The sequence below is a fragment of the Diabrotica virgifera genome, chromosome 6 (genome assembly GCF_917563875.1).
Source record: "Diabrotica virgifera virgifera chromosome 6, PGI_DIABVI_V3a".
Lineage (NCBI taxonomy): Eukaryota > Metazoa > Arthropoda > Insecta > Coleoptera > Chrysomelidae > Diabrotica > Diabrotica virgifera.
This window is the reverse complement of record NC_065448.1, coordinates 19,659,581-19,676,944: the sequence shown is the minus strand read 5'-3', so window position 1 is coordinate 19,676,944 and position 17,364 is coordinate 19,659,581. Positions and strand designations below refer to the sequence as shown.

Here is a 17,364-nt window from a genome sequence, read left to right as displayed (position 1 = left end):
CGTCTAGGAAAAGGGCATAAAGAAACTTCCTAGTACTCAAATCTGAGTAAAGATTCCTAGAGATAGAATTTGAGTGAAGAAACTTCCTAGTATTCAGATTTGAGTATGTACTAGGAAGTTTATTTCTATCCTTTTCCTAGACCTAGACGAATGAAAATGGAATGTGACTGCATATAGTGGAGTCCTTTTTGTTTTTTATATTCGTCGTCTGCGGTCTTATAAACTGTAAAAGTCGCAGACTAAGGATGTACCAGAAAGAACTTTCAACAAGAAAAGTTTCAGATTTAAATAACTATTTAAATACCATTTTAATTTTATTATAATGGTGAATTCTGCTTCTGAGACTTTTCAGTTTATATAAATAGAAATTTAACACAATAATTCATACACTGCGATGCAAAAAAATCGATCCACTAAAAATTTGGTCATTTTTGATGTTTCGAATTTCCTAAACCTGTTGTCCGACTTAAGTGATTTTTTACCACGTTATAGCCTTATTCATTGACAATATCTCTTTAATAATATTGTTGCTAGACAGTCAAACTATCATTGTATACCGGGTGTACGAAACAAACTGTGTTTTTTTCTCAAAGTTCGCATCACCCTGTGGACTATTCTGGCATTTATAAAATACTGAAATTAAAACCCAACTATAGCCTCAGGTTTTCTTAAGATTTTGTCTTTTGATTCATTCGCTTATGTTGGATAATAAAAAAGTTAGGTACTTTAAAAACTAGCCATGTTCGTCATCAGCACAGGGTGTTTCTAAAATATTTGCACAAAACTTTAAGGGGTTATTGTACATGAGAAAATAATGACAATTTGCTTTATAACCATATGTCCGCAAACGCTTCGTTTCCTAGATACGGGATGTTCAATTTTTTTTACAAACTGATGATTTACTTATTGCTTTAAAACCAGTTGAGATGTGCAAATCAAATTTGGTGGGTTTTAAGACGTAGTTATTGCACATTTTTTGACATACAATTAAGAATTTAATATTCACCAGTGGCGCGCAAACGGGTATAATGACCGATAATATCACCCGTACGCACGCCAGTGGTGAATATCAAATTCTTAAGAGCAAACAGTAGCGATCAACAGGTAGCGAAAACGCGTTCCAAGGTTGCAGCTGTAATTTTGAATATTTTTTCGAGATATTTGGCACACGTATTCGTAATATAATAAAGAATGGCGGTACAGAGCCCAATTTGAAAAATATATTAATATGTGGAAATTACTTTGTAATTAAATACAATATTAAAAAAACGAGCCTGTACCGCCATTAAGAGGAACAAATAAATAAACTTTCTTCAAATACACTTTTTTATCCGATGCCTAGATTTTGTGTCATTTTGGAACTACTAATGAAATAAAAAATTTTAGTAGTTCCAAAATGACACAAAATCTAGGCATCGGATAAAAAAGTTTATTTGAAGAAAGTGTATTTTTTTGTTCTTCTTAATGGCGGTACAGGCTCGTTTTTTTAAATATTGTATTTAATTACAGAGTAATTTCCACATATTAATATATTTTTCAAATTTAGCTCTGTACCGCCATTCTTTATTATATTACGAATACGTGTGCCAAATATCTCGAAAAAATATTCAAAATTACAGCCGCAATCTTGGAACGCGTTTTTGCTACCTGTTGATCGCTACTGTATCACCTTAATTGTATGTCAGAAAATGTGCAATAACTACGTTTTAAAACCCACCGAATTTGATCTGCATATCTCAACTGGTTTTAAAGCAATAAATAAATCGTCAGTTTGTAAAAAAAATTGAACATCCCGTATCTAGGAAACGAAGCGTTTGCGGACATATGATTATAAATCAAATTGTCATTATTTTCTCATGTAAAATTACCCCTTAAAGTTTGTCGGACTTATTTAGAAACACCCTGTACTGAATGACGAACATGGCCAGTTGTTAAAGTACTTACCTAACTTTTTTATTATTCAACATAAGCGAATGAATCAAAAGACAGAATGTTAAAAAACCTGAGGCTATAGTTGGGCTTTAATTTCAGTATTTTATAAATGCTAAAATAGTCCACAGGGTGATGCGAACTTGAGAAAAAAACACAGTTTGATTCGTACACCCGGTATACAATGACAGTTTAACTGTCTAGCAACAATATTATTACATCGATATTGTCAATGGATGAGGCTATAACGTGGTAAAAAATCACTTACATCGGACAACAGGTTTAGGAAATTCAAAACATCAAAAATGGCCAAATTTTTAGTGGATCAATTTTTTTGCACCGAAGTGTATTAGGAAAAAAATAATAGTAACTTTTCTTTGTAAGCGCATCAATATTGTCAAATATGTAGAACATCTCACCGAAAATGAAAATATGCAACTGTACATAACATGTTGATTTTCCATTCGCGCACCATGTAGTTTACATCGTGGAAATTTCCACGAAACGCGAGAAAATCGATGGCAACCTCGCAACTAGAACGATAAACAAAACGAATGCCACTGCTGATGATTTTCCTCGACCTTGGCGAAGGAACAGGGTCGCCATCGACGACAACGCCTACAGAGATGGGAGACTCTAAATCGGAGGAACTTGGAGATAACTCAAAAAAGGGAGACTTTAAAAAGTATGTTGCAATTTTTAATTAAAAATAGAAAAATTATGTATCCTACATACACAATGTTATCTCATAAGTGAATATTTTTACCTAGTGAATACATACTTACAATATACTTCACGAAAGTAAGAATAAATAAGATAAACCAATTGTTGGTCATTAAAAAAATTAAATATACCTTTTTTGTAATGTACATAATTGGAAATCAACTATTTGCTTGATGGATAGCCTGGGAAAAACATATAGTATAGTATAGTTGATCCAAAAGATGGCATAACCCAGACATCCAAAGTGAAAGTTATCCTTCAACACCAAATTGTTCTATATGGTCCACACAATGTCCAGAAAAAAGTCACACCATTTTGAGCGTCGGGTTTGGGGGGTAGAGGGGGAATAAATTGGTAAATTCCTAGTTTTTTAAGTTTTTCGCCAATATTTCTAAAACTATGCGGTTTAGCATAAACAACCCTCTATACAAAATTGTTCTACATTAAATTTGAAATAAAAAAGGTCCTATACATAACCTTTCTAAAATGAATGGTTCCAAAGTTACGGAGGTAGGATAGTATACCTGGTCCAAAAAAAGGCCTAACTCAAACATCCAAAGGAAAAGTTTTCCTTTACCGTTAGAAAATTTAAATGTTAATTTCCCCAAAAAAGTCTAAATGCATGGTTATAACAGCAGATCTAATAAGGTGTAAATTAGAGCTGGAGGGTCACATAATAGAATAAGTCACGGAGTTTAAATATCTAGGCATCACACTATCTAGGTACGGAAAGCTCGAAACAGAAGTGGAAGATCAGGTGAATAAAGCAAACAGAGCCGCAGGTTGCCTGAATAAAACAATATGGAAAAATAAAAACATCGGAAAAGAAGTGAAAGGCAGAATTTACAAAACAGTCATCAGACCAATAGTGACATATGCGGCAGAAACACGACCTGATACAGAAAGGACAAAAATAATGCTAGAAACAGCAGAGATGAAAACACTGCAAAAAATCGATGGCAAGACACTGTGGGATAGAGCTATAGTCCAGAAAGCCATTGCGCATCCGCTAGGAAAAATATTTTAATTCGGATTTTTTGCACAATCTTACTCAAAAAGGAGTCCTTTTAACAAATTTGCATGTTGCCAGAACCAAAAGGTGGTCACAAATTTTTTAAACGTTTTTTTTTTGTTTTTTTCCTAAAATTATTTTTTTCGCATTGAAAAAAGTTTTTTTAGGTTTTTTGGATCATTCCAAACCGAAAAGGTCTTTAGCGACGTTTCTCTAAAAATGATAGTTTTTGACATATAAGCGATTAAAAATTGAAAAATTGCGAAATCGGCCATTTTTAACCCTCGAAAACTATGTGAAAAACTGAAAATTTTAATGTTACCAAGGTAGGTAGATATTCTTTAAACATCGATTGATGAAATCCCGAAGAGTTTTTTGCAATACAATATTCAGCACTCCTTTGTTTTTTAATTGCTAATCAAGCGTGCGCGACACTATTTTCCACCGACAGTATGGTGCAAATGAAAGGAATAAATTCGTTATTTCGTAAACCGGCGACTTTAAGGAAAAATCCCGAAACAGGTCGATTTTTATTTTTAAGTTATGATATTGTGGAATATATGGTATACTAGTGACGTCATCCATCTGGACGTGATGACGTAATCGATGATTTTTTTAAACGAGAATAGGGGTCGTGTGCTAGCTCATTTAAAAGGTTCTTCAATTCTCTATTCAGTAATATAAACATTTACATAGTTATTTATACAGGGTGTCCAAAAAATTTTGATTAAATTAAATTATTTGACAAAAAAAGAAGTAGAAGGACACCCTGTATAAATAATTATGTAAATGTTTACATTACTGAATAGAGAATTGAAGAACCTTTGAAATGAGCTACCACACGACCCCTATTCTCATTTAAAAAATCATCGATTACGTCATCACGCCCAGACGGATGACGTCACTAGTATACCATATATGCCACAATATCATAACTTAAAAATAAAAATCGACCTATTTCGGGATTTTTCCTTAAAGTCGCCGGTTTACGAAATAACGAATTTATTCCTTTCATTTGCACCATACTGACGGTGGAAAATAGTGTCGCTCACGCTTGATTAGCAATTAAAAAACAAAGGTGTTTTGAATATTGCATTGCAAAAAACTCTTCGGGATTTCATCAATCGATGTTTAAAGAATATCTACTTACCTTGGCAACATTAAAATTGTCAGTTTTTGACATAGTTTTCCAGGGTTAAAAATGTCCGATTTCGCAATTTTTCAATTTTTAATCGCTTATATGTCAAAAACTATCATTTTTAGAGAAAAGTCACTAAAGACCTTTTCTGTTTCGAATGATCCAAAAAACCTAAAAAAACTTTTTTCCATGCAATAAAAATAAGTTTAGGAAAAAAACAAAAAAAAACGTTTAAAAAATTTTTGACCACCTTTTGGTCCTGGCAACATGCAAATTTGTTAAAAGGAGTCCTTTTTGAGTAAGATTGTGCAAAAAATCCGAATTAGAATATTTTTCCTAGCGGATGCGCAGTGGCTTTCTGGACTACTAGAAGTGCAGATATACGACGGATATGCAAGGTGGACAACGTTAATAACTGGGTGAAAAACAGAAGAGTAGAATGGAATGGCCACATAAGCCGAATGACAAGAAATAGAGTAGTAAGGACGGCGAGACACGGTTCCCCAATAGTAAGACGATCAGTGGGAAGACCACGAAAAAGATGGAATGACAACTTACTGGAGGCACATTGCAAAATAGACATGAGTCATGTGTACATAAAAAGAAGAAGAAGAAGAATGTACATAGATAGGGTTATCAAAAGAGCTAATATAGGGGGACCTAGTTCATATAAAAGGAAGATATATTTAGAAATGTAGCATATTTCCATCCGAATGGTTGCCGTATAGATGTATGTATTTAAAAAGCAATAATTGGTTCTGGCATCAGTTGTTCAGCACATTATCATTATGCCATACTTCATAGGTTTGTTTGAGATATACATTTTAAAACTGCACCGACCTCTAAATCCCGCAAGCATTTCTTCAGTGATATATCTTCCAGGTTTTCTGGATCTTCAAATCTTAAACACATTAAAAGAAAAGCACCTCTTTCTGCCATCTTTATTTTGACATAATGCACCTTATAAAGAACATCTGACGCTTAGACTGGAATACGCCGGCGTCTGATCGGCTTATGGGGGAGCAGTACGGCAGGGATAAGGGCTTGCGTCTCAGTGATACTCCTCCATAGATCCCTACCGGAATGGCGTTGACGCCTAAATACCGGTTCATATATCATATAAAGAACGTAAATGCCAACAGCTCATGAAAACGTAAAATTCAATTATTTCAAGATCTCTATTTTGCTTTTTATATTTAGCGCTCTCTCTTCCAATTCTAACGTTTTTGTCCATTTTGTTATGCTATTCTTATCATGTTATTCAGAGCAATATTTTTCGCTGTATCACGTAAACCAGGTATTATCGAAGCGAAGATCGGTGGGATATGCGCATTTTATCAATGAAATTCGATATTCTTAAGACATTCCAAAAGCCACTACAGATGAAATGTTTTAACAACACATTAATCATTCAGAATTAGTCGACAGATATTAGTACAGTTAAAATAAATAAGACGATAACTGGGCAATAATGATTTAATGAGTGAAATTTCAAGTTTTTTCTACTTCAATGACAAAAAAAGCAAGCTCATTAACAGAACCCAATTAAAAATTATTTTGCACATCATATTTGAAACATTATTTGGTTGAAAAATCTCATTTTTGTTGGCAAAAAAATATATTAATTTGTCTGGACTAAATTACAGTTCTGTTTATCTTAAAAGGGATATGTTACTATCAACATTCACACAGTGTTACCAAACTGAATTTGGTTATTTTGAGTGTAAATTTTCCCAGCGATCTCTGAGGGTATTATACCTACTTTTTGATTGATTGATTGATTGTGACTGATTACAGAAGATGGATTGGAAAGATATTCTATATCCAGCGGTGTGATACCATCTGTGAGACGGTGTGTTAATACTTATGGGCTAAGCCCTTTCAAATTTTCACAATGTCGGTCAATTTTTTTTTCGAATTCTATTCTGTAACTTTGGTTTGACTTTTTGATGTGAAATTTTACGCTGGCACATATAATTTAAGTTATTCTTTGTTCCTATCGTAACGCAATATTTTCTTCAGGGCAAAATAACGTTTGGGAATGAAAAAGACAGTTGAAAAGGCTTCTCATCAAGTGTGTTGAGCAAAAACGACACTATCGAAAAACAAAAATCGTGTTTTCTTATTTAGGCGTAATTAATGTCAAGCCGCATTCATAATTGACTAAATATCTGGGTTTATCTCGTTTCATAATGGTTGATATACGATTTGTAATTTGTTATATCCGCAAAAACCGCTTGTAACATAAAAATAGGCAACGTTTTGATTCAAGCTAAATACGTTAGTTATGAATAAATTACTGATATTCGTGTTTTTTTTAAATCTCCGACAGCGAGTTGGAATTATAAAGCGATTATATTATATAAACCGAAACCACAGTCAAGGTCTTCTTACCACAATCATTGTTTATATTTGTCATCTTTGTTTAATACACACCAAACTTATTTATAAATGAATATAGCCTATTCTTTTCAGTATTAATGTATTTTAGACATAGGCTTGTCTTTCTAAGTAAAAATCAATATCTCAGTAGATCTATAAAAATCTATTTATAGAAATTAAAAATATGCTGATTTATTTGTCTTGTTCTTTAGAAAATTTTGTACTTTAACATTGCAAACATTTTGAATTTATATACGAGAAAAAACAGATCTTTAGAAAAATATCAGCGGTTTTTACCTAATACATTTAAGTAGTATCTGGAAAGTAATCTATGAAACGAGATATAAAAGCAGCTCAGAACATAGCAAAAAGGGCATAACCAATCATGATAGCTTTATTAGCCAAATTGATCGACAAGACAATGCAAGAACTTATCAAGGCCATTAGAAAATCAAGGAATAGAAAAGCAATTAAAAAGAAGAACAAATAAACATGGAACTCCTATATTGACTGGAGCAAAATCGCTTTAAACCCATAAATTTAAACATCCCAGCTTTCGCATCCAAGCATTCCTTTCCTTGGTTGCTCTCCTCCAGTTATGCACAATCTCTTTAGCATCCGTTCTCGCTTCGTCTATACACCTCTTCCTTGGTATTTCTACTGGCCGACATAGTTTACTAAACGTTCTACTAGGTGTTCTGTTATTATCCATTCTTATAAGATGACCTGCCCAGTGCAAGCTTATTTAGTGTATTTTTTCATAATTTGCTATAGATGGTTCTTTGTAATATTGATTTAACTCGTAGTTGAACCTTATTCTCCACATACCATAATCGCAGATGGGTGCCAATATCCTCTTTCAAAAGAATTAATAAGGCGTATTGTTTTTTCAGTTATTATTCATGGTTCTGTGCCATATGTTGCTGTTGGTCGTAGGCTTTTATATATTTTGAACTTACAGAAACCATCTCTTGCAGTGCACAAGCCGGTCAACTGGAATATCTAAGATTAATTGCTTATTGTATCATATCAAAAAAAATCACATACAGTAATTATGTTTACTGATCGAAACAAAACATCTAACCCCGTCAACCCCTATAAATCACCCCCTTTTAATCTAGAAGCAGGAAAATCCACAGAATACATAAGAATAATTGCTAATTTTTTATACCGGGTGTTCACTTATATTTTCCCCCATTTTAACTGCCTATAACTTTTAAACGGCTCAAGATAGAAATATGTGGTTTTCGTTGAAATGTTTTATTTTTGTAAAAGTTTTGTCTGAATGGATTGAATTCTTTATATCGCTTTCAAAAACGAAATAAAAAATGGCGGATTTTTGAAAAAAACATTGTTGACTTTTTTAATGGAACACCCAGTATATTTATTTGTAAATTGAAAGAAAGTTCATTCACCTATCCAGCGATATAAAGTTTTTTAAAATCGGTTTTCAAATGACTGAGTAATTAATTTTTAAAATGAGAGGTGCAACGTGGATATCACATACCTAAATAACATAACTAAGCAAATTGATATTATGTTACGTGATTTCCACATTGCATCTCTCATTTTAAAAATTAATTACTTACTCATTTAACAACCGATTTTAAAAAAAATTATATCGCTGGATAGGTAAATGACCGTTTTTTCAAGATTTTAGGTAAATGGCCATTTTTTATATCGCTTTTAAATAAAAAATGGCGGATTTTTGAAAAAAAAACGTTGTTGACTTTTTTTATTAAAACACCCAGTATATTTTTTTATAACTTGAAAAAACGGTTATTTATCTATCCAGCGATATAATTTTTTTTAAAATCGTGTCAAATCAGTGAGCAATTAATTTTTAAAATGAGAGATGCAATGTGGAAATCACATAACATAATATCAGTTTGTTTAGTTATGTTATTTTGGTATGTGATATCCACGTTGCACCTCTCATTTTAAAAATTAATTACTCAGTGATTTGACAACCGATTTTGAAAAACTTTATATAGCTGGATAGGTGAATGAACTTTCTTTCAATTTACAAAAAAATATACTGGGTGTTCCATTAAAAAAAGTCAACAATGTTTTTTCAAAAATCCGCCATTTTTTATTTCGTATTTGAAAGCGATATAAAAAATTCAATCCATTCAGACAAAACTTTTACAAAAATAAAACATTTCAACGAAAACAGTTATAGGTAGTTAAAATGGGGGAAAATATAAGTGGACACCCGGTATTAAAAGGATATCATGTACAGCAAGCCAGTTTATTCGTTAAACCAATACACTCTTAAACTAATCAACCCCTAGATACTACCCTTTTTACCTTACGCAAGAACTCAACCGCATTTAAGGTGATATGCGTATTATTTTAGGAAAAATTAATGGGTCTACATAACCTCAAAAATTACCAAAAACCGCTATTTTTGCAATTTTACTTAAGTGAGAATATCTCAGAAACCAGATAGTCCTGTCGCCAGGTAGAGTACAACGGCCTCCTTTATTCAGATGGACTAAGTTTTTTTATGTATTTTAACCCGTAGAACACGAATTTTTTGGGTAACAGTTGATCCGGATGTCTATAAGATTGTTATAAACAAAGAACTTGAGGAATTACATAACAGCGATTTTTCGCAAAACAAAACACATTTTTGTATTTTTTGGGCCATTCTAAGCAAAAAATGTTCTTACAAGTTTTTTCGTAGGATGTATAGTTTTCGAGATAAACGCGGTTGAACTTTCAAAAAATCAATAAATTGCAATTTTTGGACCAGAATAACTCTTGATTAAAAAATAAAATAGCAATTTTGCTTACCGCATTTGAAAGTTCAAGTCAAATTCTATCGGTTTTGATTATTTGCATTGCTAAAAATTAATTTTTTTATTGTTAAACAAAGCTATAAACACATAGTACTTGAGTGATGTTTTCAATGCATTTCCCATTTAAAATCGAACGAGTAGGCGCGTGTACAAACAGGCATAAGCATGCATTAAAAACGCATGCATTAGGCACGGGAAACACTATTTGTTTATAGCTTTGCTTGACAATAAAAAAAATTAATTTTTAGCAATGCAAATAAACAAAACTGGTATAATTTGACTTGAACTTTCAAATGCGGTAAGCGCTAAGCAGAATTGCTATTTTATTTTTTAATCAAAAGTTATTCGGGTTCAAAAATTGCAATTTTTCGATTTTTTGAAAGTTCAACCGCCTTTATCTCGAAAACTATGCATCCTACGAAAAATCTTGTAAGAACATTTTTTGCTTCGAATGACCCAAAAAATACAAAAAAATGTTTTGTTTTGCGAAAAATCGTTGTTATGTAATTCCTCAAGTTCTTTGTTTCTAACAATCTAATCGACATCCGGATCAACTGTTACCCAAAAAATTCCTGTTCTACGGGTCAAAATACATAAAAAAAACTTGGGTAAGTCCATCTGAATAAAGGAGGCCGTTGTACCCTGACTGGCGATAGGACTAAGAGCCAATTCAGCAATTTGGATCTCAGATTCGCATTCAGTGCTGCAAAAACCTTCGGAAAAGCATCCTGTGCTTTCAGGCTTGTCGGCCTATATAACTTTTTTTGTTTGCATTATTGTTTGTTTGATAATAACCTATAAGCTACTTAATGAATAAGAACAGAAATAACATTATTTTTATTTGTATTTTGTTTGCTTAATACATTTTACAATATTTTTCTATTGTTACAGGTGATAAATTTCGTCTGGTTCTTGCCACCACATTGAGAGAAGATGGTTACGCTGATGCTGGAGACTGGAATCCCCAAGGGCTGGAGAACGAAGGTTCTAGAGCCGACAGCTTCGAATACGTGATGGCAGGAAAGGTGTACAGGATAGAAGGAGACGAAGCCGCTAACGAACCTTCCAGCAGATTGTAAGTTGATATACTATTTATCAAAATTTTGTATTTACACAACAATTTCCAAACTGAAAAAAGGTGTAAAATCTTAAAGTAACACTGAGACTGCACTGAAGAGTAAATAAGTGATGTTGTAACAACACCACAAACTCGCAACATTATAAAAATTGCTTTGATAAAATCGAAAGTGATAAATTCGCTTCAAAAATCAACTCCCTACAGTCAGTAAACATCGACGACAAAATTCTGCTGATGATTTTTAATCTTCAATGCAATTTTAGTAAAAGTGTCTGCGCTGATTCACTGGGGAACACATTTTTTGTTGAGTTAGATCTGACACTTGTTTTTCACTAATTTTTGGCGTCTGAATCTGAGAATAACCTCAGATTTTCTCTGTCACATCAACTTTTTAAACTACAGGATATCCTCAAAAATCATAAAAATCATGCATATAAAGGAACATAAAATAAAAATCAGTTTACAATACAGTTTATAAATCATTTAATTTAAGTTAAATCGAGTTCATACAAATAAAATTGTTTAATAATGAACATTACTTACAAATTAAGAACAAAAATTGCGTTTATGGCTTTTTCAGGAGTGTTCAGTTTGTGTACATTCGCGCTTGATGCTCCAAAAATAGCCAGCCATCATATGTACATCCTATCTACCTTGGTACCGTGCTTCCATGATGCAACAGAACCAAATAAATTTCCATTATGGAGGAGAACACATTTCAAGCTCCGCTTTGAGCTATCTATAAACAGTCTTGAGTTATAGTTTAATTGAAATTATAGTTTGAAATTCCCAATTCTTCCATTAAACCACTTACATTATGGCAAAACACAAATCCACCTTCACTTTGAAAATATTGCAGAAATGCCCTTTCTCGTGTTCGAAAATAGGATACCTTGGCTCCTTTGTTTTCTCATTGAGTCGTGATGCTAAGAGCTCTGAAGCTTTTTTGGATAGTTCCAAATCTCGTACCAAATCATTTAGCTCTTGTTGTTCGAATCCCTTACGTACGGAGTCATCTTCAATTCCGAAATCTTCATTGTTGGAGTCGCTTTCATCTGCACCATATCCGTATTCCTCTTCTTCCAAATAGGGAAATTCATTGAAAACTGGCAAGGGGTTTTCGCCGGAATACGGCACTGGGCGTATAGCTGACAGTAAACTAGGATACTCTATTTTACATTTGTTTTTCTTGTTATATCCTGATGTTTTCACTATACAAAAGTAACAATCACTGAATGATCTTTGGGCTCACGCCAAATCATAGGTATACCAAATGGAAGTTTAGCACGTTCTCCCTTGGTCCACATCCGTAAACCCGGAAATGCACTTTATGAGGTGCCCATACTTTATCTTGATCACCAAGTTTCACTTTAAAATAGGCAAAATATGCTTGTCTGACAAATGTACTAATGTTTGTCCTTTGACTGGGAATGGTAAAACTGCCACATATATAACAAAACGAATCGGGGTTATTTTCGCACTTACGACGTATAGGAGCACAGGTAACCATGAGGAAACGTTTCAGTTCAAACACACTAAGCAGTTCTATACACTTCAGTAACAAAATACTAAATACTGCTAACCGACACACAACGTTTCACCACAGTATAACAGACATAACTGAATTTAACAGGCAAGTTTAGACAAATTGCAGTTATCAGAGCGTCATTACTCCCACCAGGCGCCCCACCCCCATAGAAAAAGAACGTGACGTGATAGAAGAAAACTAAAAACAGTTTTGAAATCAGCATGCCTAATTCTATAAAAAACTGCTAAAAAATTTAACTCAACAGAAATTAAGTTTCAAATTGTTCCCCAGTGTTATGAATATTCATGTTTTTCCATCGTTTTTATTGCCTTTTTTAATGGTGTTTCTCCATCGTTCTCGGTTCTGGGTTGCTCATTCTACACTCAAAAAGTTTGTATCTTTTACTAGTTTTTCGACTGTGTCTTCTCTTTCTTTCCGTTTTTCTCTGGACTATTAGTATTTTCATATTGTTGGTACGGCTGGTTTAACCAAAGAAGTTAATGTGAAGCTTGAAATCCACCTTGGGTTGTTAATGTATCCAAGATGTGTTTGTTCTTCTGGTTGTCTAAAGTATCCGGAGCATTCTGTTCCAAAACCACATTTCAAATGCCAATTCTTCGTATTTCTAATATTCTAATAGTCCAGATTTCAAAGACATAAATGGGTATTGTGAAAACAAGGTTTCGTACCATATTAGTCTTACTATTTTTTTGTTATATGTATTCGTTTTTCCGTACTTAGGTGATGTTTAACATGTTTTTTTAACATAGTCGAAGTTTGTATTCATTCTTCTCTTCGTTATTCACAACGGTATAAAAATTATCGACAATTTTGTATCCGACAATTTGAATGCCCATTCTGCTGTTGTTGTCTATTTTGATATCCATTACCTTTGTCTTGGTATACTAATTCTTAATCCACGTTTATCACCATGAATTTCTCACCTACGAATAAAAGAAACTAATATAGGTACTCTTAAATGATTGTTCAAAATACGATGCGATTTAACCAATTCGGTCATAAACATTATGGCTCGTTTTTTGTTTGTATTGGGATTTTGATGTGTGAATATAACGTAAAATGTGTCTATATTATACAGGGTGTAGCAAAAATACAGGTCAAAAATTAAATGACATATTCTGGGACCAAAACTAGTTGGATTAAACCTAACTTACCTTAGTACAAATATGCACATAAAAAAAGTTACAAAATTAAAAATCGATTTTTTCCAATATATCGAAAGCTATTAGAGATTTTTTATTGAAAATGGACATGTGGCATTCTTATAGCAGGGATATCTTAAAAAAAATAACAGTGAAATTTGTACACCCCATAAAAGTTTTATGGGGTTTTGTTCCCTTAAACCCCCCAAACTTTTATGTACGTTCCAATTCAATTATTATTGTGGTACCACTAGTTACACACAATGTTTTTAAAACTTTTTTGCCTCTTAGTATTTTTTCGATAAGCCAGTATTTATCGAGATGCGGCTTCTTTTTTAATATGTTTACATAAAAATTTTATGGGGGTTTTGTTCCCTTAAATCCCCCAAATGTTTGTGTACGTTTAAATTAAACTATTATTGCCGTACCGTTAGTTAAACACAGTGTTTTTAAAACTTTTTTGCCTCTTAGTATTTTTTCGATAAGGCACCTTTTATCGAGATCTGGCTTCTTTTTTAATATGGTTCAAAATATACCTAAAAATGTAAATTATAAATAAATTTTCATGTTATTACCCTATACTTAACCATATACAAATATGTGGTGGATTTGACACATATTCAAAATATCTTGATAAAAACTGGCTTTTTGAAAAAGTACTAAGAGGCAAAAAGTTTTAAATAATGGTACCATAATAATAATTTAATTGGAACGTACACAAAAGTTTGGGGGGTTTTAAGGGCACAAAAAACCCATAAAATGTTTATGGGGTGCACAAATTTCACTATTATTTTTTTTTAAGATTTTCCTGCCATAAGAATGCCACATGTCCATTTTGAATAAAAAAATCTCTAATAGTTTTCGATATATTGGAAAAAAATCGATTTCCATTTTGTAACTTCAAAGGGTTGTAACTTTTTTTATGTGCATATTTTACTAAAGTAAGCTAGGTTCAATTCAACTATTTTTGGTCCCAGAATATGTGATTTAATTTATGACCTGTATTTTTGCTACACCCTGTATATTTTTATGTACTCGGTACATTATTCTGTAGTTGGTAGGTAATATGTAAAGATAAATATAATTTAATATGATATAGTATAGCATTGTAATAATAAAAAGATATAAACAGTAGGAGCATAAATATGAAAATTTCACTCTGCTAAGGGATAAATTCATTAACTTTTACAGTTTTACTCTTAAATTGTTGTTTGTGGCAGAGATGCCACATTATGTAGATGTAAAAATGAGAATTTTTAGAATTGTATAATTCGTATATTATGTAATCTTTACACATAAAATATTTTGTGTGTAAGTACCGTTATTAAAATCAGAAACTTCTACTAAAGCCAGCAAATATTGATAATATTATACGAAAATTAGCCAGATTCCCAAAATACTCTAATTAAATTGATGATGAGAAAACAATAAATTCATTAACTTTTCCAGTTTTACTCTTAAATTGTTGTTTGTGGCAGAGATGTCACATTATGTAGATGTAAAAATGAGAATTTTTAGCATTGTATAATTCGTATATTATATTATGTAATCTCTACACATAAAACATTTTGTGTGTAAGTGCCGTTATTAGAATCAGAAACTTCTACTAAAGCCAGCAAATATTGACAATATTGGACGAAAATTAGCCAGATTCCCAAAAAATTCTAATTAAATTGATGATTGAGAAAACAAAAGTTAAGTAAATTAATAACCGTGTTTTTGCTATTATTGCATGCATTTTCTTGTGTTTTTGTTGTCCATGTAAAGCATTCATGTCTACTCAAATTGTCCGAACATCTTATTTGAGATATTTCTATACTCCTTTTGTAAGACACAGTTTCCAATTTAAATTTTTGGTTTTTCATTAATGTTTTTGCCTAATTTTTTTTAATCCAGCACGTTTTTCATTTCACAATTTGTTTTGGTTTTATTTCTAATCCATTAATTTATTTTTTTTTTGTCTTAAATTTATGTTTGGTCTCTATTTGTCTCCTCAAAAATCAGTCCATTTTTGAGTTGTAATTATTTTACTCATATTAATTTTCTCGTTTTTAAATAATATACCTACTATTATTTTGCTTTATCTTGAGATAAATCGATTGTCAAAACAGTCACTGAGAAGATTAAGAGCACTTGATGTACAGTTGATAGATTCTAAAGGTGCCGGTGGGGGATATAAAATTTGTTATTTCATTATTTCGAATACTTTCTCTCTCATATACTGACTATAATACTGCGCATAAACGCCATCACCCACCGGCCCACCGGCACCTTTTGAACCTTTCAAAGCTGTGTCATGAACTGTATAATTTGAAGCCACGTCCAAAAGATCCAACAATTATTGCGTAAGTTGTTATTCCAGTTCTTTGTCTGTTTGTATGATAAGAAAAACGTGCAAATAATGAATCAACTGTTTGTTATTGTAACAAACTTTTATGTGCATATCGATAATTGGAAGTTGACTTCTCTGGCAAATTTTTAAATTGCATTTGGATCAGTTCCTAGGAAATTTTCATGAATCACAGTTATTTTTATATCGTTGCTTTACAGCTATAAAACGAGATATTGGATATTGACTAAAAGAATTTTAAACCATAAATTTTATGTAGACAATAAAGATATAGACGTTTATGCCAAAAATAGCGTGAACAACAGGTCACGAGCTTAGCAGTTTTGGCATTTCGGACAAAATAGACATTCCAGTTTGTAAATACTTCTGCTTTACCAATCCAATCGTTATTTACGTTTTTAAACATTAAAAATATAAAACAATTATATATTTTAGGAACCTCAGTCAATTTAGGTCCGCTTAACAAAAGACATCCCAAACCTGGTTCATCTTACACTGTGGTCATGTCTTAACCTCGGTTTCATTAATTTCTTCAAACTCATCTGTGTTGCGTAGGTATTAATGCACTTAGTTCAGCTAGGGTAGTTATCTTCTCTTTTAATCCACTCTGACCATTCATAGGTAATAATTTGGGATGAGCACCAGCATTATCCAGAAAAAATTTTCCTTCTTCAAATAAGACTTTATTTCAGGAATGAAATTATTATCTTGGAAGAGGCTACAGTTATTTATCCATGCAACTTCCTGGTTATAATAGTCATCTGGGAGACTTCTAAGGAAGTAAAACCTCACTTGTAGGTAAATGGTATATAAATTTATTAAAATTTTTATCTAAAATGATCCAAATTGGATTGAAGTGGGTACATCTATGGTACACAAATCACACAAACGTTTTCGGACCAATCAGTCTATCATCAGGTAGAAAACCTAAAATAAGCAAACCACTGTATTAAAAGTGGCCAAGAAGAAATTTTTTATGTTTGAAAAGTTAGGAAAATTAAAACATGTGGTTACTTACTTTGGATCCAAAGTAGTTGGAACTAGCTACATAGTTAGGTCAAAAGACCTTAAAATTACAATAATCAGGCCATTTCGGCTACAACAATGTCGACAATAAGTCGATGTTTGAAGAATTTATAAATGTAGTGGTACTATAATGTGGTCTTCATCTTGGCTTCAAACTGACAGACTGAAATATGACATTGAACAAATATTGACAAGACCTTCTAGGTAGGGAATTTTATGTGTATGCAGTTA

General features: G+C 32.3%; 1 protein-coding gene across 1 annotated transcript in view; it reads left to right on the top strand.

The window, feature by feature from the left end:
* Window positions 1-17,364, top strand: part of LOC114330318 (DNA-directed RNA polymerases I, II, and III subunit RPABC3) — a 295,889-nt gene that overhangs the window by 184,386 nt on the left and 94,139 nt on the right. The window contains exon 3 of the mRNA XM_028279642.2: window positions 10,880-11,063. Coding sequence (XP_028135443.1) covers window positions 10,880-11,063 — 184 coding nt within the window. The remainder of the gene's footprint in view (window positions 1-10,879; window positions 11,064-17,364) is intronic.